Below are 26,001 nucleotides of genomic sequence, written 5' to 3' on the forward strand. Positions count from 1 at the left end.
AGCAGCGATCATAATATGGTAGAGTTCAGTCTGCAGTTTGAAAGAGAGAAGGCAAAATCGGATGTAATGGTGTTACAGTTAAATAAAGGTAATTATGAGGGCATGAGAGAGGAACTGATGAAAATAGACTGGAAGCCGAGCCTGGCAGGGAAGACAGTAGAGCAAAAATGGCAGGAGTTTGTGGGTAAAATTGAGGACACTGTACAGAGGTTCATCCCCAAGAAGAGAAAGATTATCCGGGGAGGGATTAGACAGCCATGGCTGACAAAGGAAGTCAGGAAATCTATCAAAGAAAAAGAGAGATCCTATAAAGTGGCCAATAGCACTGGGAAATCAGAAGATTTGGGAAGGCTACAAAAACAGAGGATAACAAAGAGAGAAATAAGAAAGGAGAGGATCAAATATGAAGGTAGCCTAGCCAGTAATATTAGAAATGATAGTAAAAGTTTCTTTCAATACATAAGAATCAAACGACAGGCAAAAGTAGACATTGGGCCACTTCAAACTGATGCTGGAAGCCTAGTGATGAGAGATAAGGAAATAGCAGGAGAACTTAATAAGTACTTTGCATCAGTCTTCACAGTGGAAGACATGAGTAATATCCCAACAATTAAAGGGAGTCAGGGGGCTGAGTTGAGTATGGTTGCCATTACAAAAGAGAAAGTGCTAGAAAAGCTAAAAGATCTTAAAATTGATAAATCTCCTGGCCCTGATGGGTTACATCCTAGAGTTCTGAGGGAGATGGCTGAGGAAATAGCAGAGGCGTTGGTTGAGATCTTTCAAAAGTCACTGGAGTCAGGGAAAAACCCGGATGATTGGAAGATCGCTGTTGTAACCCCCTTGTTCAAGAAAGGATCAAGGCAAAAGATGCAAAATTATAGGCCAATTAGCCTAACCTCGGTTGTTGGTAAAATTCTAGAATCCATCATTAAGGATGAGGTTTCTAAATTCTTGGAAGAGCAAGGTCGGATTAGAACAAGTCAACATGGATTTAGTAAGGGGAGGTCGTGCCTGACAAACCTGTTGGAGTTCTTTGAAGAGGTGATAAGTAGGTTAGACCAGGAAAACCCAGTGGATGTGGTCTACCTAGACTTCCAAAAGGCCTTTGATAAGGTGCCACACGGGAGGCTGCTGAGCAAGGTGAGGGCCCATGGTGTTCGAGGTGAGCTACTGGTATGGATTGAGGATTGGCTGTCTGACAGGAGGCAGAGAGTTGGGATAAAAGGTTTTTTTTTCGGAATGGCAGCTGGTGACAAGCGGTGTCCCGCAGGGTTCAGTGTTGGGGCCACAGCTGTTCACATTATATATTAATGATCTGGATGAAGGGACTGGGGGCATTCTAGCGAAGTTTGCCGATGATACAAAGTTAGGTGGACAGGCAGGTAGTACTGAGGAAGTGGGGAGGCTGCATAAGGATCTAGACAGTTTGGAGGAGTGGTCCAGGAAATGGCTGATGGAATTCAATGTGAGCAAATGCGAGGTCTTGCACTTTGGAAAAAAGAATACAAGCATGGATTACTTTCTAAACGGTGAGAAAATTCGTAAAGCCAAAGTACAGAGGGATCTGGGAGTGCAAGTTGAGGATTCTCTAAAGGTAAACATGCAGGTTGAGTCCGTGATTAAGAAAGCGAATGCAATGTTGTCAATTATCTCAAGAGGGTTGGAATATAAAAGCACTGTTGTGCTACTGAGACTTTATAAAGCTCTGGTTAGGCCCCATTTGGAGTACTGTGTCCAGTTTTGGTCCCCACACCTCAGGAAGGACATACTGGCACTGGAGCGTGTCCAGCGGAGATTCACACGGATGATCCCTGGAATGGTAGGTCTAACATACGAGGAACGGCTGAGGATCCTGGGATTGTATTCATTGGAGTTCAGAAGATTAAGGGGAGATCTAATAGAAACTTACAAGATAATACTTGGCTTGGAGAGGGTGGATGCTAGGAAATTGTTTCCGTTAGGCGAGGAGACTAGGACCCGTGGACACAGCCTTAGAATTAGAGGGGGTCAATTCAGAACAGAGATGCGGAGACATTTCTTCAGCCTGAGAATGGTGGGCCTGTGGAATTCATTGCCACAGAGTGCAGTGGAGGCCGGGATGCTAAATGTCTTCAAGGCAGAAATGGATAATTCTTGATGTCGCAAGGAATTAAGGGCTACGGGGAGAATGCGGGTAAGTGGAGTTGAAATGCCCATCAGCCATGATTGAATGGCAGAGTGGACTCAATGGGCCGAATGACCTTACTTCCGCTCCTATGTCTTATGGTCTTATGGTCTTAAGTTACACAACATCTTTCCGATATGAAGGAGGCCAGAATTGCATGCAATATTCCAACAGTGGCCTAACCAATGTCCTGTACAGCCGCAACATGACCTCCGCACTCCTGTACTCAATACTCTGACCAATAAAGGAAAGCATACCAAACGCCTTCTTCATTATCCTATCTACCTGCGACTCCACTTTCAAGGAGCTATGAACCTGCACTCCAAGGTCCCTTTGTTCAGCAGCACTCCCTAGGACCTTACCATTAAGTGTATAAATCCTGCTAAGATTTGCTTTCCCAAAAAGCAGCACCTCGCATTTATCTGAATTAAGTGTTGTCTGAGAATTTTTGATGAATTTCTCCAACATATCTTGGAGATGGAACACACTGCTGCTTCTGAGCATTAGTGCTGCAGATGTGACTTCAATCAAAGGGCTACTTTGTCGTGGATCGTGTCAAGCTTCTCAAGTGTTCTTGGAGTTGCACGCATCTTGGCAAGGGTGTGGGGGGGTATTCCATGACACTCTGGTCCGTGCCTTGTAGATGGTGGGCAAGCTTTGGGGAATGAGGAGGTGAGTTACGCACCGCAGTATTCTTAGCCTCTGATCTGCTCTTGGAGCCACAATATTTATGCGGTGAAGCCAGTTGAGTTTCTGGTCAATGGTAACCACCAGGAGGTGGTCAGTAGGGATTCAGTGATGGTAACATCATTGAATGTCAAGGGGTGGTGATTAGATTAACTCTTATTGGAGATGGTCATTGCCTCATGGGGATGTATTTCCATTCCCCTAACAACGTGTTGCAGGATCCTTACAATTCTCTAATTGGCAATTGAGGTACTTCATCACCATGGTTATATTCCACCCAGGATGTCGATTGGTCCACTTCACACAATTGGTTCCCTTCACCTTGTTTTTGCTCATTGTTCTTAATGGCCTGCCCCATAAATTTACGTAAACTCTCTTGTGCTGTTCCAGTGACTTTTGGAGTTTTTGTCAATCTATTGTTAAGCAGCCCTTTAATTTTCCCAATTTCTTAAATGACATTAATACATCCCCATTGTTGATATCCACATCTGCACACGAGCTCTGGATAATTCTGCCAAATACCTGACTTCCATAGTAATATATTTCTGTTGATGCATACGTCACATCACAAGTGTTTGAATGCAGATCACGCAAATATTATAGAATCCCCACAGTGTAGAAGTGGGCCATTCAGCCCATCGATTCTACATTATCCCTCTGAGGAGCATCTCACCCAGACCCAATCGCCAATCCTTTCCCTGCAACCCTGCTTTTCCCATGGTTAACCCACCCGGCCTACACATTCCTGCACACAATGGACAATTTAGTATGGTCAATCCACCTAAGCTGCACATCATTTGTACTGGAGCACCTGGAACAAATCCACATGGGGGGAATGTGCAAACTCCACATAGACAGTGAGGATGGAATTGAACCCAAGTGCCTGGCATTACGAGGCAGCAGTGCTAACCACAGCATCACACCTAAAATCTTAGCTCTTAGCTGGTAAATCATTGTATTCATAAGTTGTGTTGCAACAAAAACATAAGAAGGAGCTGCAGAAAGGACAAAGAAAAATTTAAGACATATTGGAGTTGATCATGAAATGTGTTTGAACAATTGAAATTTTCAAAAGAATGCTGAGGGCTGGACCAGCCTCACTGCTGCTGTTACTTAATCACTAATTGAATACAAGTCTAAATTTAACAAAACCGAAATAAGTTCAGCAGGGAAAACTTTCAGTGGACCAGAAGTCAATGTGCTGTTCCTTCTAGCAGGCCCAGGTTTAGAGCTAAGCCAACTGTAACTACACCTTTCCAACTCTTTGCTCTGGAGAAAGTGAGAACTGCAGATGCTGGAGATCAGAGTCAAAAAGTGTGGTGCTGGAAAGGGCTTATACCCGAAACATCGATTCTCCTGCTCCTCGGATGCTGCCTGGCCCGCTGCGCTTTTCCAGCACCACACTTTTCAACTCTTCGCTCTGCCTGACTGCCTCTATCACTAGCAGCATTGTGGGAAGGGTAGCTTTGTGATAGACTAACTGCATGTCTATAGCAAGTCATTCATGAAGAAACTTCTTAAGTGTCAAGGATCACTTAATGAAATTGCAGATTAATCTAACCTTTTTCCAGGTTCCCAAATCCAGATACAATATGAAGGATCCAACTCATTCAATGTTAAATAGGTAAGGTCCAATGATATATAATCAAACCGTCTGAGAGTCATAGAGCAAGAAAACAGACACTTTGGTCTAACCAGTCTATGCTGAACATTATCCTAAACTAAAATAGAACTAAACTGAACATGCACTGCCAAAACGTGTGGCGCTGGAAAAGCACAGCTGGTCAGGCAGTATCTGAGGAGCAGGAGAGTCGACGTTTCGAGCATAAGCCCTTCATCAGGAATGTGTGTATGTGTGTGTATGTGTGCAGGGGGGGAACAAGGGGACTGATATATAAATGGGGGGGGGGGAGGTTGTTGGAATGCGATAGGTAGATAAAGGTGGGGGGTGATAGTGATAGGTCAGAGTGTAGGGTGGAGCGGATAGGTGAGAAGGAAGATGGACAGGTAGGACAGTTCAAGAGTGCGGTGCCGAGTTGGAGGGTTGGATCTGGGATAAGGTGGGGGGAGTGGAGATGGGGAAACTGGTGAAATTGGCATTGATTCCATGTGGTTGGAGAGTCACAAGGCAAAAGATGAGATGTTCTTCCTCCAGTCGTCAGGTGGCTAAGATTTGGTGGTGGAGGAGGCCCAGGACTTGCATGTCGTTGGCAGAGTGGGAAAGGGTGTTAAAGTGATCTGCCACAGGGCAGTGGGCACTACACCTGTTTCAACTCAACAAAATAGGTGACAACCATTTGCTGGCTCATTTCTCAGGGCAATGTCTTGACCAATCACAATCAACCTGCCTGGTTTAAAATTTTAACAAAACCTACCAGTTAATTACCAGTCATGATTAGCTGGTACATTCTCCATTGAAACATATTCACCAACCAGAGTCTACTTGCAAACAGTCTGCTTAAATTGGTATTCTTACAGATTGTCCTAGTGAATGTAAGATGAAGAAGCTTTTCTCAGCAATACTATAGTTCTGTACTATCAACCAGCTATTTGAATCTGTTAAATAATAAGTGAGCTGGGTTACCAAGTTTTTAAGGATCTCAAAGAGAGACATTAACAAAGGAGTTTCGAGTAAATGCAAAGATATTTTCTGAAAGGAAAGCAATTACAGCTGTGCCAGGTGAATGAGAGAAGATTTAGCACATAGTTAAGTTCAAGTTTGTGTGTCTAAGGTCAATGTTGGGGGGCAAAAACTTTCTGATGTTCAATATCACGTAGATTCTATTGTTTTTGTTAATGCTCTTTTGGTGCTCTTTTGGTGGCAACATTTTGTGAATATGTTCAGTGATTGTCTCCACAAAATATAAAAAGAGAAAAACTGATGGTCTGTCAAGCCAAGTTCCATTCATGGATCTGCCTTGTCCAGTCTTACTATCAGTTGGAATCATGAAGGAAGGTGGAATAGGGCTCTTATCCCTAGATAAAAGATAACTGAGGAGTGACTTAATAATGAGTTTTTAAACTAAAAAAAAGTTTGTGACTGGGTAGACATAGAGAATGTATTTTGTCTGAATGGGAAGACCCAAAACCTGGGATTTAAATGTAAGATTATCATAAATAGAGAATTCAGGTGGAACTTCTTGGCTTAGAAAGTGACATGAATGCACAACTCACTTTAGATGGAGTCATCGAGACAAATAAAATACATGTTTTTAAGGGGGAAACTGGATAAACATAAGACAGAGAAGGAATAAAAGTGTCTATGTAATACTAAAGTGCGTCTCTACAATATAGTCAGTTCTGCTGTAACGCAATAGCTCCGTTCTTGCGCAATCCCGTGCTATCAGAAAATCGTGTAATAGCAACACCATTTAAACCAATGGGGCTGGAATTGTGGTATAACCAATACACACTTTAAAACTTCGCACTTTAGAAACAGTGTCCCCAATTCGTCAATCGTGTTATAGCAAATTTGTGTTAACGAAATGTGTGTTATAGCAGAATGACCTGTACAGCATTGTAAAATGATTGAAAGATGCATGAAAAGAAGACTTGAAGACATAGCCAACAGTTACTGTCCCTTGTGGTGTCAACCCAGTGGTGAATGTTGGCTTGTAGTAAATAACACCCTTCTGCACCTGGCTGTATTTTAATCTGGAATCAGTGCAACCTGTTGCACTAGACCATTATTAGATAAAGGGGCCACTCTGTCTTTGGTGCAATTTGGTATAATTTGCAGGTCAACTTAACAGCACGTGCCCCAGCTCAATCATAAATGCAGATTTTGAGTGGGGGAACTACTTTATACAGAAGGGTACAGGTACAATCATCCAAAACTGGAAGAAACAATATAATACTACTAAGAACCAAAAGCAATTAACCACAAACAAGAGTGAACTTTCTTTTTTAAACTAAATCCAAGACTCATTCAGAGAATTGGACAGGGTGCCAGTCGGTGCAAACCTGGCAGAAAGGAGTTCTACTTGTTTTCTAAGCAGCTGTCTGGCCAAGTAGGCATTTAAATTTGACCAGACAATTTATTTATCAATGTCCTTCCAGAATCGAACTGCTGTCAATGTTTCGGACAGGTACCAAATGTACCCACCTGAAACTGACAGGATCTTTCTTTCCATGTGTAGAATGGGGTTCCGACAATGACATGCTGTTTTATTTCCCACTTGAGTGGGGAAACCACTGTGACATTTCCTTCAGATTAAGTCAAGAATAAAAAACCCTTTTAATGTACTTATTAAAAATATCAGAGGCCAGTGTCATTTTAATGAGTGGCAGAATAAAAGCAAGCTGATCAGACATTGCCACCACAGACCATGAGTCTTACTGAAACCTGATACTAGTTAAAATCACATGATTGAGATCACAATTAGATCACATGGCTATTAAATAATCACATTCAGTCATTGAGCTTTTGACCATTGGTAAGCCCAGAACCAGGAGTTCATAATTTTAGCACTGAGAGGAGGAGAGATGTTCTCATCCAGAGAGTGTGAGCCTGTGGAATTCACTGCCACACGAAGTTGGTGAGGCCAAAACGTTCTGTGTTTTCAGGAATGAGGTAGATTTTGCTCTTATGGCTAAAGGGATCAAGGGATATGGAGAGAGGGCATTGAGCTCAGTGATCAGCCATTCTCAAAGCTGACGGTCACAGAAAGCGAATTGGGAGTGAACCAGCTGGGAGTGTTGTCTTCAAAGCCAAGTAGACCAGAACAACAGAAGAGTAGGCCCGAGGCATGGAGTATAGTAGAGAGAGAGAGTAGCTTTTATTTGTCATTTCTACCATATACAACTGATACAGTAAAAACAAGACAGCGTTCCTCCAGGATCTAGGTGCTACATGGACAGCACAAACCACACACTCCTACATGGCCTAAAGTGCATAAGAAGTGCAAACCACACAAGTTACAGTGTAATAGAAGAATGATGAATAATGTACATTTTTCTAGTAGCAATTCATAGTCGTGCAATGAATTTCAGATGGGAAAGAGTCTGATCGTAATGTGTTAAGGAGCCTGATGGCTTGGGGAAAGAAACTGTTGCACAGTCTGGCCGTGAGAGACTGCATGCTCCGGTATCTTCTGCCAGATGGTAGGAGGGAGAAGAGTAGGAGCTGCGGTGGCAGCAGTGGCAACAGAGCTTGGCAGTGGCTGGGGCCCAGTGTGAGCCCAGATGGTGGCAGCGGCAAGTGGCAGTGAAGGCTGGCAGCAGCAGTGGCAGTCAGCCACGTTGCAGCGGTCAGGTCCATTGCAAGTGGGAGCAAAGCCTAACGTGCCTGGATGGGTCTTAGTCCAGCCTGGGGGATGGGTGGGTGCCAGCGACCCCTCTTAGGGAAGCCCTGCTTAAAGCATCTGCAGGACCCTACCTCAATTCCTTTATCTTTCCATTTTTATGCAAAGAAAACTGAAATGCTGAGGTTTTGAACTTATTTCTTTATTTATCTATTTCTGTAAGATTTTGTAGTCAGGTACGTTGTACCAAAGATGGCACTGTGTGTGGCAACAATGTACACTTTTCACTGTACTTTTGTACCTTGTACACGAGTGACAATAAAATTTAAACCTAAACTCAAAGGCAGAGCAGGACTTGAAGTGTTGGTTGTCCTGCTCCAGTTTCCATTTTCTATGTTTCTATGAAGTTCAGAACTCTATATTGGCCAGAAATGTAAAACACAGCTCTTACAGTGACAATATTGTAAAACTATTTGTTTTTGGAATTGGGAAAGCATCATAAATTAGATTCATACATTGATTGAAAATAAATATCCTGAATGACTGCTCTCTAAAATTACCACTGACATGTGCGAATGTGCTTTGTCACTATCGTGAGTCATTTGAAGGAAGGCCCAACATCACTTTTGCAAGGCCATCACAAGATGGGCAATGAATGGCTGGCATAGACAGTGACACCTACATGATAAAAAGGAATATTATTCCTCAGTTCCTCAGATGGCCGAATTGTCCTATGAAAAGAGACTGAGGAGAATGGCCCTATATTCGCTCATGTTTACGAGGAGAGGCAATAGTATTAAAACACTGCAAAATTCCTATAGGTTTTACCACTTAGATGCAGGAAAAATTATGTTTCCTGTGGGTGGGGGAGGGGATCAACAACTTGAGGAAGCCATTGCAGAATAAGAGGTAGAAAGTTCAAGACTGAAATGGGAAGGATGGCGAATGTTTGCTAACTTTTTTCATAGGGAGTAATGGAGGATCAGGCATTGTGTACCTTCAATGCAGACTTTGGTAGATATCTAAATATTCAAGAAGTTATGGGATATAGGGAAAGTGAGTGAATATGATGATAAGGTAAAGGATCAGCTATGATCTCTTTGAATGACAAAGCAGGCTTCAGGGGCCAAATGGCCTTTGCCTGATTCTAATTTCTATGTTTTTGAATATGCAGATTAATTCAGAACAATAAATAAGGAACTGAACTATCTGTAAACTTTGATGAAGTGGTAATCTATATTGAGCGTATTAATTTTCTTGTCATATAGCTCGTGTGTCAAGGAACATCCAGATAGGATAGAGAGAGGAAAACTGGTCAGAGAAACCCACACCAATTACATGCCTTATCTTGACCTAATGTTAAAGATGATAATTGTTACCTTCTTATTCCTCATATTAATTTTCCAGGAAAAGCACAAGAATTCTGAAGGTCAGTATATATTACTGTAGTAAAGCCAGGCTTACCTGTAGCAAACACAACATTGCGGGACACCAGCCTGTACTCCACAATTGAAAACTGCGGCAGTTCAATCTTATGTACTCCAGTCACAGCGTCATCCCCACCTCTCCAGTAAAACTGAATGTCATCTGTTGTGTAACCATCTGGAAGCCAAGGCAAAGCCAGCATTAGTCATTTCAGTCACATTTTCCACAGCCTCTACACAGACTCATCTCTTAATTACGCCTTGTGTGTTTTTTGGTGAGGGTGGGGTGTCCAGCTGGAAGATGTGCATGCTGGTGATTGGATGGCTTTGCTTGTTTGCATAATCTGGCAAAGTGTCACATATTTGCAGATTAGTTGTGGCACCTACCAAAACACCCTCTTCTCCACTTTATCACCGCAGAAAGGTGAAACCTTCCAATAAGTCAACAGCCACTTTGAAACACCCTCAAATAAGGATTATCAAAGATAAGTTGTGTAACATGGACCTCTGCCTCAAATTAGTTAGATTCACATTGTCCAAAGTGACAAGCATGCCATCCTTAAATAAATGCGAAACAGCTTTCAGCTTAACCGTATGGAATGGATTTTAATGGAGTGCCTATTGGACAACAGCACTATAAAATAAACGATTGCTAAGGATCTGAAACTTTGGTGGCAATGGAACAGGACCTGCAATTATCCGATGCCTTAATAGTTTAGCAGAAGTCTGAACAGTTCTCTAAAAGGATATGGGAAGCACTAAAGAATGTACAAAAACGTGGGTACTCATGCTGAAAGATGACAGCTATCAGGAAAGATGGACCAGGTTGGTGATTTTCTCGTTAGAACAGGAAAGATATAATGGTAATCTGATATAATCCTTAAGAAATATGAATGAGTTTGGATCAGGTAAGTGTGGAGATAATGGGCTGAATTTGAGCTCATTCAAAATCCTGTACAGAGTTAAAATTGTATTCACTTGTTGAAAAATCCAAACTAGGGGCTATAAATAACAGATAGCAACAAACATGTTATTTATCTAGCATATTTTTCATTACTTTATTCCGTCCAGCCAATCCCTGTGTTATCTGATGGTCTCTGGCATCCATTGCAATGCCCTCTGAAACTGGTAATATGTGATCCCTCAGAACAGTCCAGGTTAATCCATCCTTTACTTCATTTTAATCCCAGTGAAAACCTTCCTCTCTTGTCTTGTTACATTCCTTGAGGATTTAGTCAACATGAGCTACTCTCACCTGAGGGAACAAGGCAATACATACACTATTGGGACTGCACATGTTTGCTCGACTTTAAAGAAATTTCCTTCTCTTATTGTTGAGAGGCCATTGCAATAAAAATTGTGTAGATACCAGAACAGACACGATGGGCCAAATTGCCTCCTTCTGCATGTCAGCAGTTCAGTGATTCTGTTAGTGTTACTATTTTAGGCTTTCCCTTACCCATCCAAGCTAGAACAAACCAACCATAACAAAACTTTCTCGTAATCTGACAGCTATTTTTCTGGTTTGTGAAAATTACAAATAAGACTGCATCTTTCCCAAGTCCTTAGATGTAATTGTTTTGTCGGATTCTTTTAAGATGTTATTAACTAGCAAACAATTTTGATCTCAAATTTAATGTGTCAATCATTCCAATCTAAGCATTTCATTGATCCTCAAGTTGCTCTCTGCACCCTTCTCAGCTGGATGGTGACCCAGCAGCACCTACTTCATTGGCCTGAAGTGGCAGAATGCTGTACCAGCACAGGTTTAGCATCTGATTTCAATCTCAGCAACTAAACTTCCAGCTCCTGGGGAAAAATCCACCTGTTATAAAATGTTTGTTTCTTTTCCATGTAAAGTTGTGTTTTGCCGATTGGCTTAGCAGATTACAGTTTATTTGATTAGATTAGATTAGATTGCTTACAGTGTGGAAACAGACCCTTCGGCCCAACAAGTCCATACCGACCCGCTGAAGCGCAACCCACCCAGACCCATTCCCCTACACCTAACACTATGGGCAATTTAGCATGGCCAACTCATCTAACCTGCACATTTTTGGATTGTGGGAGGAAGCTGGAGCACCCGGAGGAAACCCACACACTCACAAGGAAAATGTGCAAATTCCACACAGAGTCGCCTGAGGTGGGAATTGAACCCACTGTGCCACCATGCCGCCCCTGGTATTTCTTCCTAGTAACTTCCCTCCTCCATCTCCCTTTTTTGCCTTTGGTCCTTACGAGAATTGGTTTCTTTCGAGCGGACTTTGAACGATGCAGAGGGCTCCCTTATCTGCCAATTAGTAATGAAAACTGAACAAAGTTAGCCTGCTGGCCCTGAGCGTATAGTTCGAGTCACCAGCTAGCAATTAGGCGCAGGTCCCATAACCAATATCCATCTTCATATTCCGAGGGTAATGAATTGTTAATGGCCCAGCCCTATACACTCTGCAGAAACCTTGCTGGATTGTATGCTTCAGCAACTCACTGGCTAAACTCGTGAAACTATTGAAGAAGTTGTAGTAAGGAGCTTGTTCCTCGGACTGGATGTAATGGGGCGGTGGACTCTCTGCTCTTGCATCTAAAATGCCAGTGAGGGAGCACACCACTGCCCGGCAACCATTTAAGAGCTGATTGACAATTAAATGACAAGAGGCCAGCAGTTTGCTGGTACTGATAGAGTCAATGGGAGTAGTGGACACTGCCAGTACTGCAGCCAGGCAATGAGAAGGTGCACTGCGCTGAATTCTTTTAATGTGAATACAGGTCATTCTCCTATACACAACAGTTGTTTCCCTCTGCAACCTTGTGCTATGGAAAGCTGCATTGGAAAATCACACTGTAGCTAATAGAAAATCGCTATACCCATTCAGTAGAAAATTTGCAATATCCAAACAACGTCCACAACTTGTCAGTTGGGTTAGAGCCAATTTGTGTTGTCAAAATGTACGTTATAGCAGAACAAACTGTACTGGAGGAATGGAAGATCAGGAAATGGAGAGGAACCTTGGTGATGTTGCACATTGTGAAGGTGGAAGTGGGCTGGAAGCCAGACAGCTATCATGCTGGGTACTTGGCATGACGCCTTCCTGCAGTCAGTTCCATCCCAGTGGCAGTGGAATGAGGCACTTAAGTGTGAATAAGTTGCTCATAAAGAGTCTCAATTGATCCGCTGGTAGTGGGAAGCCAAGTATCACCACTACTAGCATGGAGACCTGGCCTCAGTGTGGCCTTGAACTCCTGGCCTCAGCGTGGACAAGGATTCCTGTCCTCAGCATGACCTCAAACTCCTAGCCTCACCATGGACATGGATTCTCAGCCTCAGCGTGGACATGGATTCCCTGCCTCAGCGTGGACATCGACTCCAGGCCTCAGCGTGGTCATGCACACCTGGCCTCAACATGGACATGGTTTCCTGGCCTCAGCGTGGACATTGACTCCAGGCCTCAGGGTGGACATGGATTTCTGGCCTCAGCATGGACATGGATTCCTGGCTTCAGCGTGGCCTTGAACTGCTGGCCTCAGCGTGGACATGGACTCCTGGCCTCACCATGGACATAGTCTCCTGGCCTCAGGGTGGACATGGATTCCTGGCCTCAGCATGGACATAGATTTCCAGCCTCAGTGTAGACATGGATTCCTGGTCTCAGCATGGACATGGATTCCCGGCCTCAGTGTGAACATAGATTCCTGGCCTCAGTATGGACATCGGCTCCAGACTTCAGGGTGGACATGGATTCCCGGCCTGACCGTGCACATGGATTCCCGGCCTCAGTGTGGACATGGATTACTGACCTCAGCGTGGACTCGAACGCCCAGCACTCCCAGCCTCGAAGTGAAACCCAGCGCAGTCTGTGTTGGATGGAGCTCTGAAACTATTATTTCTCTCCAAGATGGGCCACAAATGGTAACGTAACCTTTTCACTGTGAGTACATGTGACAATAAATCTAATACTAATTGTACTCCTCTCCCCCCCACCCCCCACCCCCAGCACTGATATCAATGTAGTAGGGTGCAGAGGCAGGTAGGTAGGCATCAGGAAGGTTGCCCATCCAGATTCATCACCCCTGGCAAGACAATGTTAAATGCACATTCTGATGTCTGAGTACTTCAATCACATTAATCCTGATGGTAACTTCCGGATTACCTTGAGTCAGTTGAAAATAAACAGATAATAAAGCCAACCTGAAGACACAGGAGTTTTTTCTTTGACACTGTTGGTAACTAAGGGTTAATATTTAACCAGTGGGCCGGAGTTTGCTGGAATGGGGAATCTTGTAAAATGCTCCACTTGTGTGATTGTGTTTACCTGTCACCGGAGAGTTGAGAAAATATTTACCCTATAAACTGCTGAAGTGTGGGCAGGGTGAGCTGGGGCCTGGGACAAGGAGGTGTATCAAGGCCTAGTAAGTCAAGGAGCTCAAGGCATTATAGGGCCCACAGTGTTTGGGTTAGGGGTGGTATGGTGGCTCAGTGGTTAGCACTGCTGTCTTACAGCACCGGAGCCCGGTTCAATTCCAGCCTCGGGTGACTGTCTGTGTGGAGTTTGCACATTGTCCCCGTGTCTGCGTGGGTTTCCTTCGGGTGCTCTGGTTTCCTCCCACAATCCAAAGATGTGCAGGTCAGGTAATTTAGCCATGATAAATTGCCCATAGTGTTAGGTACATTAGTCAGAGGGAAATAGGCCTAGATGGGTTACTCTTAGGAGGGTCGGTGTGGACTTGTTGGGCCAAATCGTCTGTTTCCACACTAGAGGGAATCTATTCTAATTTGGAGGCTCAGGATGGGATGGGTGTTTTCAGGCTAAGGTTAGGGTTAGACAGGGAGCAGGGCAACAGTGCTCAGCTCAGGGGTGCAGTCACCACGCTAGGCTCAGGAGCTGTGACTCCAGGCCAAGAGCAACACCAGGGCCGATGATTTCTGTCTCAGGTCCTGGCACTGAAGGCAAAAGGGGTATCTGGAAATTTCACGATCAGCAATCAATTTCCTCTGACACTGAGATTTTGTGTTGAGGAAGATGCAAATGGTGCACAAGGAATAACAATGGTCATTAAATTAGAATGAAAAGGAGAAATAAAGAGAGAGGAGGGGCAAGTATCAGGAAGAAGGCAGGAAATAAATAAAATGTTAACATTTAGAAATCTCAAGAAGCAATTTAATACTCATTGGAATGAGATAATTTCATTTTAAATAGTCCCTTTCGAGGTTTGAAAGGTTGTGTGGCATTGATGGAACCTAAACCTGTATCAAGCAATGGAACCTTACATTATTGTAGTGATTGGAACCATGGTCAGGTGGATCGCATTGACTATGAGATCATTGACTGGGGCTGTTACCCTGGGCCAGTCAGGGAATCCTGGTTGACCAATATAAACAGGAGAGTGTGCCTGCCCCTCTTCCGCGGTTACGTTAGAGCCCGGGTGTCCTTGGAGAAGGAGCACGCGGTGTCCACCAACACCCTGGAGTTGTTCAGGGAGAGGTGGGCGCCGCAGGGAGTGGAGTGCATTATTTCTCCCTCCAACTCTATTTTGATTTAGTCCCTACCCTCCCCTTCACTGTTTTGATCACACAGCACTGCCCTTTGATGTGAAGGGCAGTGCTTGTCACTGGCCACCCGGGTGTTTTCCTATCTTCCTGGTGGTGGAAATTGAATAAAGATTGGTGCACTTTGTGTCTTTCACTGTGTCTCACACCTGCACACACACACACCATGGGTGCTGGGGATAAAATAAGCACTACCGCACTTAGGCGGTAGTGTGGGGGTTAAATTTTTGAAAGAAAAAAAAAAAACAGCATTAAGTATATTGGGTGTGGGCGTTTGCACTCCCTTTTTGATTTCCTTAAAAACCTTCTCCTCTGTTTTTGGCTGAAAAAAAAAAGAAAAAAAAAAGAAAAAAAAGGAAAAAAAAAAATAAACAGGAGAGTGTGCCTGCCCCTCTTCCGCGGTTACGTTAGAGCCCGGGTGTCCTTGGAGAAGGAGCACGCGGTGTCCACCAACACCCTGGAGTTGTTCAGGGAGAGGTGGGCGCCGCAGGGAGTGGAGTGCATTATTTCTCCCTCCAACTCTATTTTGATTTAGTCCCTACCCTCCCCTTCACTGTTTTGATCACACAGCACTGTCCCTTGCTGTGAAGGGCAGTGTTTGTCACTGGCCACCCGGGTGTTTTCCTATCTTCCTGGTGGTAGAAATTGAATAAAGATTGGTGCACTTTGTGTCTTCCACTGTGTCTCACACCTGCACACACACACCATGGGTTCTGGGGATAAAATAAGCACTACCGCACAAAAAAAGAAAAAAAAAAAATAAATAAAATAAACAGGAGAGTGTAAAATTAGTATTGTTATTGTTTTGTAATGATTGAAGCTGGGATTTGAGGTTCCTCACTTCCCTGAAAACTTGTTGAATGGTAGGGTTTGGGGCCAGCCTTTGCTGCTCCTCTCCCTTGTAAAATTGCTGTTTCTTTGAAAATAGCTGTCAATGTTAATTGTTTCTGAACTGTACTGTGTAATAATAAAAAAAAAGGCGATTCGCGGTGTGGCCGGAGACTGGAAGGCTAACAACTGGCTCACAGGAGAGCAGCCCAGAGGAGGTCTGGTCAGTATGCAGGATGACTGGGAGCAGGGTGGTCAATGAACAACCTGGAGGAAGGTGGGTCTGGGGAGAGTCGGTCAGTACATAGGGTGGCTGAAGACTGAAAGGCTGATGACTGTCCTGCAGAAAAGCTAGCCAAGGACGATCTGGTCAGGACATGGTGTGGACCAGTGTAGGGTACCTGAGGACAGCAGGGTAGTGGGGAGAGCTGAGTCATGTAATCATCAGTTTTGAGTGTTGAATGTTATTTTTGGTTATGTTGCGTTTGTAAACTATTTCTTTAATGCCTGGGTGCAGGCCAGGTGTAAAGTGTTTGCAATAGTATATTGTGGGCTTTTGCCTGCCGTAACCTTTGAGGTTAGGGGCTGAAATAGACTCTTCTCTGGATTTCTGTCATTGTGGTACCTTTGAAAATACAGTGACTTGTGTGACAATTCTATATATTTTATAGAGTGTTGCTTGTTTTGTGAGATTTTGGGCACCTTATGGTTGTGACCTGATTCCTCTTATGTATTGTTATGATTATATGGTATTTTGTATAACTATGAAGAAAATAAAAAAAATATAAACAGGAGATTCAGAAGGTCTCCTCAGTCCAGGGACTGGCTTTGTGCTGGCTGGTCACAGCTCAGTTACAGTGCACCTGTAAATAAAGGGTGACTTGGTGACAGATTACTGGCCTCACTGCAGCAATTTCAAATACTGTCCCTTGTTTTCTGCAGTGTGTTTCATCCCCTTTAACAACATTCATGGGATGTTAATGCTTCTTTCCACTCAGTCAAACCTAGTAGCAGAACAGTGCAAGGTTTTCTTAAATCATTTACAGTTGTAGCCCATCCTGAATTCCTCTTGAACAGAGTTGCTTGATTGGCCATTTCAAAAGGCAGGAAAGAGATACATTTGTGTGTCATATTGAAATAAGTCCAGGTAAGGACAAAAGATTTCCTTCTCTGAGGCTCATTAGTGAACCGGATGCATATTTACAACAGTTGCCCTTAGACTCACCTTTTAATCCAACTTTTTAAAAAAAAATTAATTCAAATTTTACCATCTGCTTTGGTGGGTTTTGAATCCATATCCCCAAAATGTTAGTCGAGGACATGGGGTTGCTATCCAATTGGCATTGCCACTGTGTTGCTGACTGTCAATAGACTATTAGGATTTAGATTTATTGTCACATGGATATAAAAAACAGTGAAAAGTGTTTCTTTGTGTGTTGAATGCAAAACATCACCATGCTCCGGCGCCATCTTGAAACACTGAATATAATGCAAGATTTAAGCATATAACCAGGAGATTTAGAGTCTCCTCAGTTTAGGGTACTGACTCTGTGCTGGCTGGTGCTACAGTCAGTGTGTAAAACAAAATATATAATACAAGATTTTATTGCAGTAGATTTCACTCTTTTCTCTTCTTCGTGTTCCTCCTCTACTGCTCCTCCAGTCACTGCTTGACAGCAGATGGAGTCACTGAAACAGGCTCCGGGTATCTGTAATGGGGTCTGGGGTCTCAGTTACAGGCCTCTGTTACTGCCACAATAGTGACTGCTACATTTGAGCCAGGGCCTGGGGATGCGTGGGTTCTGTCCCTCCTGTTTCCCACCTGACCCTCCACCAGAGGCTGCTGCCGGTCCACTATCCGTCCCTTTCGCTGAGGTTTCCCCCTCCTTCGGGCACCCAGGTCTGGAGCCCTGGCTCAGCCTGTACATCCAGGGCAGAGGGAGTCAGCCTGGGATCTGTTCCCTCGCCGGGAGACCCTGGGCTGGGTTGGAGCTGTGTGTGGCCCACCCTGGCATTGTTGCAGCTGTCGCCGGAGATCTCCTCTTTCACCTGCCGCTCTCCAGACTTTACAGAAAAGAAAAGGAAAAATAAAAGCAAAAATAAAAAGAGAAAGAAAGCAGATAGGATGGATGAGTCCTGGGCTCAGCCCTGTAGGTCAGGTTTGGGTTTAACCCAAGGCTTCTTGAAGAAGGAAGTACTTGCAGTGAAAAAATGTTCCTCAGTGTCCTCTTGCAATCTGCTGTGCCCAATTCTCACCATGTTATCCACGTCATCTGCAAAAGGCTCTTTCCACCAGCTCTCCCTCGCAGGCAAATAAAGCAGCAACAGAAACGTACAATATTCTGGGCTAAATACAAACCTGAGGCAATGTCTTTTGAAGTTTCCCCTCTGTGCTTTAAGAAATAGCTGGGACTCAGATCTTGTTGTCAGCTCCCCTCAATTCAAGAGTAATTGGCATCTGGCTGATTTTAAGTGTTGACATTATACATTAGGACCCTCCTTTCTCTTTCCTATATTTGTCCCGAGACTTTCAACTCTGAGCTCTTTGAACAAGATGCTGTCGAACAAAGGTCTCACTTTGTACAAGACAGAGAGACCGAGAGAGAGAGAGAGTATACGAGCATATACATATTAGCAGAGGGCATAAGCCACTTCACCCCACAAGCCTGTGCTGCCATTCAATAAGATCATGGTCAACCTAATTATTTAACATTCTCATCTATCCCACATGAACTTTCAAACTTTTGGATATTTTTAAGGCAGAAGTAGACGATCAGCGAAGACTCTTCTTTTGAGGAAAAGAGTTCATCATCCTCTGGGCAAAAAAATTTACTTATCTCTTTTTCAAATGGGTGACTTCTTATTTTTAATTGGTGACCTTTAATTCTGGAATCTCCCAGAAGAGAAGCCATCATTTCCACCCTGTCAACATCCATCAAAATGTTTTATGGTTCAGTCAAGATTCCTTTTCCTCCCTTAAAATCCAGCGATTACAAGCCTAACCTGCAACTCGCGCAATGTCTCTAGTTCAGCACGAATTCCTGGATTATTTACAACCCAATAATAGCGCGTACATTCAACTCACTATTACTCTCCCAGAAGAATCCAAGCCATTTTTTAAAATTAAAATCTCAAAGTTACTGAAGTACCATTCCACCAATGGGTCCCTCTCCCTTTCTCAATCCCCTAACACCCACTCTTCTTGAGTGAAATATATGTAACATTCTGGGTTGAAATAATGTACTAAATGGCCCAAGCATTTTGACAAACTGCTTGTATTGGGCTGAAAGCCCCTGATCATGAAGTTGATCTCTGCACAGTCCGGGGGCTGGGGGACGCCCAGGAGCATACAAAGTCATGCGTGATAAAGCAAAGGGAGAGCATCCCAGTGTTTGCTTCATTCAGGCTGAATCTGATTAAAATTTAAGCATTATTCATCCTGTGTTGTAGATGAGCATCAAACTGCTGCCTAATCAAACTGAAATGATGGTGCATTTAATGCTTTCTGACTCTCAGCTGTAATTTCCCTATGTGGAAATGTACGTAAGCACAAATATTTTTAAAAATTTGAATAAAAGGAAACCTAGCACCGACCTGTTGAAAGATAAAACATTAAATGACATTATGATGGATGTATTTTCTGGGAGCTAGAGACAATGACAGGGATACAGCTGGATGCTTGGTAAGACTAATGCTAGTGGTTGAGGAATTTTATTTTGCTGCGGGGCCAGTTTCTCTTGAGAATACTCACAGCTTTCTATTTCCAGCGTGCAGTTTTGTTCATCCAGTGGGTATCTCCGCAGATCCATCATACATGCAGCTGTTGTTGTGATTCTGTATCAAAGCAAAGAAAGGAAAGGGTCACCATGGTAGCAGCTTTTTAATTCCCCAATCACTGCGCCCATGTCTCTATTAACAAGGCACGGTAATAATTCGACTGAATCCTGGTCATTGCACCTCTGAGCTTTGTTCCCCACTGAGCTCCCAAGAAGCTTTAACATGCTCTTCCACCTCCTGGTACTCTCTGTTGAAATCAGCTTAACAACAACTTGCATTTAAATAGTGCCTTTTGCCTTGTTTAAAAAAATCTGAGTGCTTTACAGGAGCTTTAGCAAACAAAGCGTGAAACTGAGACAGGCAGATGATTAAAATTTGATCAAAGACCATCTTAAATAACGAGAGAGTGATTTAGGCAGGAAATTCCAGAGCTTGAGGTCTAGGCAGCTAAAGGCTCAGCCACCAATTGTTTCTTGATTAAAATTGGACAATTGCAATTGTCCAGAATTGGAGGAATGCAGATATTTGGGGCCATAAGAAATAGGAACAGCAGAAGACTATCCAGTCCCTTGACCCTGCTCTGCCAATCAATACTGTCCCGGCTGATCCTCGATCACAACTTTCCAGCCTGTTACTGATATCCTATGATTCCTGGAGACTCAACAAAATGCATCCAACTCAGCCTTAAATATACCGAACAATGGAACATCTATAAAGATTCACAGTACTTTTAATGAAGGCATTTCTTCTCTTGCTGGCCCCGCAGCCTGACACTGTGCTCTTGTGTTCTATATTTCCCCTGACAGGGATCCTGTTTCAAGTCAAGGTAGGTGAAGGTATTTTGAATTTTGGCTCGATGTCTCCCATTGCTATCCTCGTGCACCAGTTTATATTTTTCAAGTTACCAACTCCCTCAAGATGGCAGCAAGGAGAACTTCAGATAAGTTTTTTATATCTACAAGGCATCACATCTGTTGTGTTTTCATTTTACAAACAAAACAGGAGATTTGCGATTCCTACCAATTTGGTGAATCATTTAGAGATCACAGTGACCCTGAATTATGAAAGAAATGATTCACCAAGTTAGATAGTTGTCAGGTGTCCGGTTACAGTGCTCAGCACTTTATGATAGATGGGCCTTTAAATCTACAAGTATATTGTTTAGTCAAAGATGGGAGTAGGAGATTTCTTAAATACATTTAGCTTCACCTTCATTGCTTTTAAGAACCGACTTTGCGGTCTCGTTGTCAATCGTGTCTAATGGATGAATAGACTGTTTCCAGTATAAGAACTTATTAAGAGTAACAAAGCTGATATGATTCAATGTTTAACAGCATGTTTAACAGCAATATGTACCGGGTGGTGAAAAATATAGTGAAAATGACTAATTCATCCTTCTGAAATTATTTGAGTTGTTTCAAAATCTCCAGTTAGAGCAAAAACTGGTCAGTTTTCCATTTCATAAAGGACAAACCATTTTTAGACAGCGGCATTATGGGTGACATGGTGGCTTAGTGGTTAGCACTGCTAATTCACAATGCCTGGGACCAAGGTTCAATCCCAGTCTTGAGTGAATGTCTGCGTTTGCACAATCTCCCTGTGTTGGCTTGGGTTTCCTCCAGATGCTCTGGATTCCTCCCACAGTCCAAAGATGTGCATGTTTGGTGGTTGGCTGTGCTATACTATCCAGGGATTTGTGGACTCGATGGATAAGACTTGAGAAATGCAGGGTTATGGGAATAGCATGGGGCTAGATGGGATGGTCTTTGGATGGTCAGTGTGAGATTGATGGGCTAAATGGCCTGCTTCCAAGCTATTGGGATTACTATGTTCTACCTCATTCTTGGATTCAGGATTATCCTCATACACAGTCAAGTCTTCACCATTTGAAATTCCAGTCCTGGGGATGGAGATTGACTAGGCTTTACAACTTGTAACTGCCACAATTTGCCTCAAGCTAACCTTTCACCTTGTGGTGAAGCGGCCAAAGTTGAATTTTCCTCCCTAAGCCAAAGGCTCCAGTCCCTTGTCAACCTTGTACACAAAAGCTGGATATATCAGCTATCCTTGGTATTTGTCGTCTTCAAGAAAAATGGGAAGTTTAGTGGCTGGTAAAAGTCTTCTTCTGCCTTTAAATCACAATTTGCTCCAAAATGTATGATTATTCCTGCACTGTTGAAAACCTTAACATTTCCAGATTCCATCATCATCAATCCCCACCATGGCTCTCCCCTCCCAGAGCTCCTCACTGTTCCTCCTGGCTAGTGCACTGTGAGTTTCACCATGCAGAAGAATAAGGGAGGAAAAACTAATAGCCATTTTATAAGGAGGTGATAGCATAATGGTAATGTCGCTACTTAACTCTGTGATCTGCCTGCATTACTCTCAAGATAAAGCTTTTCACTGTGCCTCCGTACATGTGACAATAAATTCAATTTAATTCAATTCAATTCATTGGACTGGTAACACAGAGTCCCAGTCCAATGTGCTGAGGATGTGGGTTATAATCTCACTAGGGCAGATGGTGAAATTTGATCGCAGTTAAAAATCTGGAGCAAAATGCTCGTCTAATGGCAACCATTTGACCACTTAAAAACTCATCTGGTTCACTAATGCCCTTTATGGGATGAATGCTGCCTTTCCTACCTGGTCAGGCCTATATGTGGTTCTAGACTCACAGTAATTACTCCGTTATTTATCCTACTGGTTACACACTCAAAACAAAACTCCAATATGTTTGTCAATCAATATTTTTAGATTGTAAAACCATGTTGACTCCTTATGATTTACGATGGCTTTCTTAATATAAATAGCCAATTGATAGTACAAAACATGAGTAATACTGAAAAAGAAGATACATTTTATCAAAGCTTTTGTCTTGCACATATCAGGGCAATTTGCAAGAATATATAAGGGGAAAGCCAAAATTTTAGTAGAAATGAGTTTATGACAAAAACTTCCATGAGTATGTATTTTCTTAACAATACTCTACTTTCTTAATATTCCTGCTGATAACTATCAGGATATCGGTCTGTAGTTTTCTTTCTCACTCACTCCCATCCAGAATGGCAGATTTCCAAAGATGTGCATACTAGGTTGATTAGCCAAGCTAAATTTCCCAGTGTCCAGGGATGTGCAGGGTAAATAGATTAGCCATGGGAAGTGTACGGTTACAGGGATAGGGTGGAAGTGGTAAGTCTGGGTGTGATGTTCTTCAGCTGGTTGTTATGGACTCAATGGGCTGAATGGTCTGCTTGCACGTTGTAGGATTCTACAACACCATTTTCTAATGGTTGTGTAAGGTAGTGATTCCAACTTAGCACAGCCATCACCTCCCTGATATTTCAAAATATTTTAAATATTTTCAGTGATTAAGCCTCCTGAACTCTCTGGAGTAGAGAATTCCTGACATTCACTATCCTCTGAAAGAAGAACTTCTCTGCATCTCAGTTTTAAATGAGTACCCCATATTCTGTAACTATGTCCCCAACTTTGAAGTTCCCCTTCTCGTGGAAAGATCTTCTCAACCTCTACCCTGTCGAGCCCCTTCAGAAGCTTGAATGTTTTGATAAGATCATCTCTCATTCTTCTAAACACTAATGAATAAAGATCTCGCTTGTTTCACTGTTCTTGAAATGCTGACTCCTTCATCTCGGGAATCAGCCTAGTAAATCTCTCTTGAACTTTCTCCAATGCCCGTATATTCTTTTTTTTTAAATGCAGGGACTGAAACTATACACATTACTCCAGATGCAGCTTCATCATCCTGTCCAGTTGTAAGAAGACATTTCTATTTTTAAACTCCATCCCCTTGCAATAAAGGCCAAAAGTCAATTTGCCTTCTTAATTACTCACTGCATCTGCATGCTAATGTTTGTGCATTCAAGATAAGAACATGCTGTACCTCACTTTTTTGGAGTCTCTCTTCATTTACATAATAATCTGCCTTTTGAATTTTCTTATTGGAGTGTGTGACCTCACACTTCCCTACATACTTTACTCCGAATGACACACTGACAGCATTTGCTCAAATGAAATATTACAGTCCATACTCAGTGACATCCTTATTCTGTAGAAAACGGGTACATGGATCAATTCATTTCAAATGAAATATGAGTTTGTATACACCCAGGGCTAAAACTGTAGCTGCTGTGACTTTTACTGGAGGCAAAGAAAAATGTTAAAGAAAGGTGTACTGGAGACAGCACAGCATCAGGGTAAATCTCAGGTACAGCACAAGTACAGCACAAGTCTGATTTCCGAAATGGGAAATACTTTCTTTTGAAGGAGAACTGCAATTTCTGGCACCTGAAGTTGTATACAGTGAAGTAAACATGTATAATGTTGGCATTTATAAAAATAAGTACATTAAATATTTATCACAACTTGTAAAAGTCTTTGAAGGCCTAATGCACTGGAGCTCTGAACTTCACATCCTTGACAAATGCTAGCAAGATTAATTAATGGTTGAGACAATGGCAACCAAAGGCAGCAATGGAGTTGTGTGCTTCAGATGTGTGTAAGAATGTTCTCCATATAAAGTGGACTGTTTTGCTCAGTTATTGCAGTATGTTGTGACTCCTTCTAGCCGCTTACTGTACCCAAACCTGACGTATAAGTCTGAAAGACGATAGTTTTACATTGGATATTCGCGAGTGAAACAGGCGATTCACCTCAACTAATCCTTATGATGTTTGTGCTTCTCTTGAGCTATTGCTCATCTATTCTCATTTAAATGTACTGTTTGAACCATCTGTTTCCTTCTCCCTCATATATATGTCTAGCTTTCTCTTAAATGCACTTCCATTATTTATGTTCAAAATTCTTATCACTTTTGGGCAAAGAAATTCCTTCCAAATTCCATATTTATTCCCTAGTGACTATATTATATTGATGATCACTGCTTACGTTTTCCTCCAAATTCTCCCTGTCTACTCTATTGAAACCTTTCATAATTTGAAAGACCCCGAATATAGTATCCCAAGCTTACTTTAAGAGAAGACACAGCCTGTCAATCACTTCTTGTATCATTTCTGGTGTCAGCCTCATAAATCTACAGGTCACTCTCTTCAGATTTTCTGTATTTGTTTTAATATGGTGACCATAACTGCATGCTGTACTCTAAGTGCAGTCTAACCAGGGTTTGAGATAAGTTTACTGTAACTTTGCTATTTTGCAGTTCTACCGCTGTGGAACTAAAACAGAATGCTTGGGTTCCAATGTGTAAATGATGAGGCAGAGTGGTAGCAGAGAATGGAAGGGCTGAAAGCCAATCCTTTGCTCCAGATCCTGCCGACTTGTTGGATGCCTGATTCAGTATTCCTAAAGACCAGTGGGTCAAGAAGCAACTTGCTCGGTGACATAAAGACCCATCGTGACATTCAGCAGATGTCACTCATGTGCTGAGGTGGTTGTGTACTGGTAATGTCACTAGTTTAGTAATCCAGAGTTCCCAGAATCATGTTCTGGGGTTACAGACTCAAATCCCACCATTGCAGATGGTGAAACTTAACTTCAATAAATATATGCAACTAAAAGAAAACATAACAGTGATCATATGTCAATTGTTGCAAAAGCTCATCTGGTTCACTGGTGCCCACTAGGGAAGGAAATCTGCTGGCCTACAGTAACATAATTGTCTCCAAACTAACCTCAAGGTAACTAGGGATGGGCAATAAATGCTAACTTAGCTAACTTAATTTGATTTTGAATCTTATACTTAAAGCAATGGTACTCTGGAGTTTGCCTCCCAATTAGCCAGCATGTGTGTTCTTCAAGTGGAATTGGGAAAACATGTAAATGGATAGGAAGCTTACATAACCCAGAACTAATACTATGGGTTGAATCTTAAGCCTCGCTGCAGTTGTCCCCCTACCTTAATATGATGAAAGCAGATCAGGTGGTTCAAACCTGTAGTGACACTACTGGAGAGACCTATGAGGAAACACTAATGACCATGACAAAGGAGGTCTATTTTTAGATTGAAGGTTTGCTTTAAAATGGTAATAAATATTTAATAACTACATGGTTTTTACATTGTCACAGAGGGAGTACTTTGTATAGAGAGTACTTACCCCTTGAACTTCTATCCATTTTCCATTAAAAGCTTTGATAGATGTCTGCATCTCTTTTACCTCCTTTCCCCTGAAGAGGGCGACTTATCCTTGGTAGTTACATTCACTGTCTCCTGGCCTGAACCTGATGGAGGCTGACATTTTTCACAAACTAGATTTGGTGATGCCAAGGAACGGGCTATTCAACTGTAGTAGGCAGAAGTGGGTACTGCAGATGCTAGAGATTAGAGTCAAGATTAGAGTGGTGCTGGAAAAGCGCAGC

At 42.7% G+C, this 26,001-nt stretch overlaps 1 protein-coding gene across 1 annotated transcript in view; it reads right to left on the bottom strand.

Annotated features, from left to right (window-relative positions):
* Nucleotides 1–26,001, bottom strand: part of gabrb3 (gamma-aminobutyric acid type A receptor subunit beta3) — a 325,048-nt gene that overhangs the window by 68,214 nt on the left and 230,833 nt on the right. Inside the window, exons 5-6 of the mRNA XM_043692280.2 lie at nucleotides 19,640–19,722; nucleotides 9,559–9,696 (exon numbers count right to left, since the gene is read on the bottom strand). Coding sequence (XP_043548215.1) covers nucleotides 9,559–9,696; nucleotides 19,640–19,722 — 221 coding nt within the window. The remainder of the gene's footprint in view (nucleotides 1–9,558; nucleotides 9,697–19,639; nucleotides 19,723–26,001) is intronic.

The sequence above is a fragment of the Chiloscyllium plagiosum genome, unplaced genomic scaffold (genome assembly GCF_037043375.1).
Source record: "Chiloscyllium plagiosum isolate Xiang-an unplaced genomic scaffold, Cpla_swu_hap1 HiC_scaffold_6, whole genome shotgun sequence".
Classification (NCBI taxonomy): Eukaryota; Metazoa; Chordata; class Chondrichthyes; order Orectolobiformes; family Hemiscylliidae; genus Chiloscyllium; species Chiloscyllium plagiosum.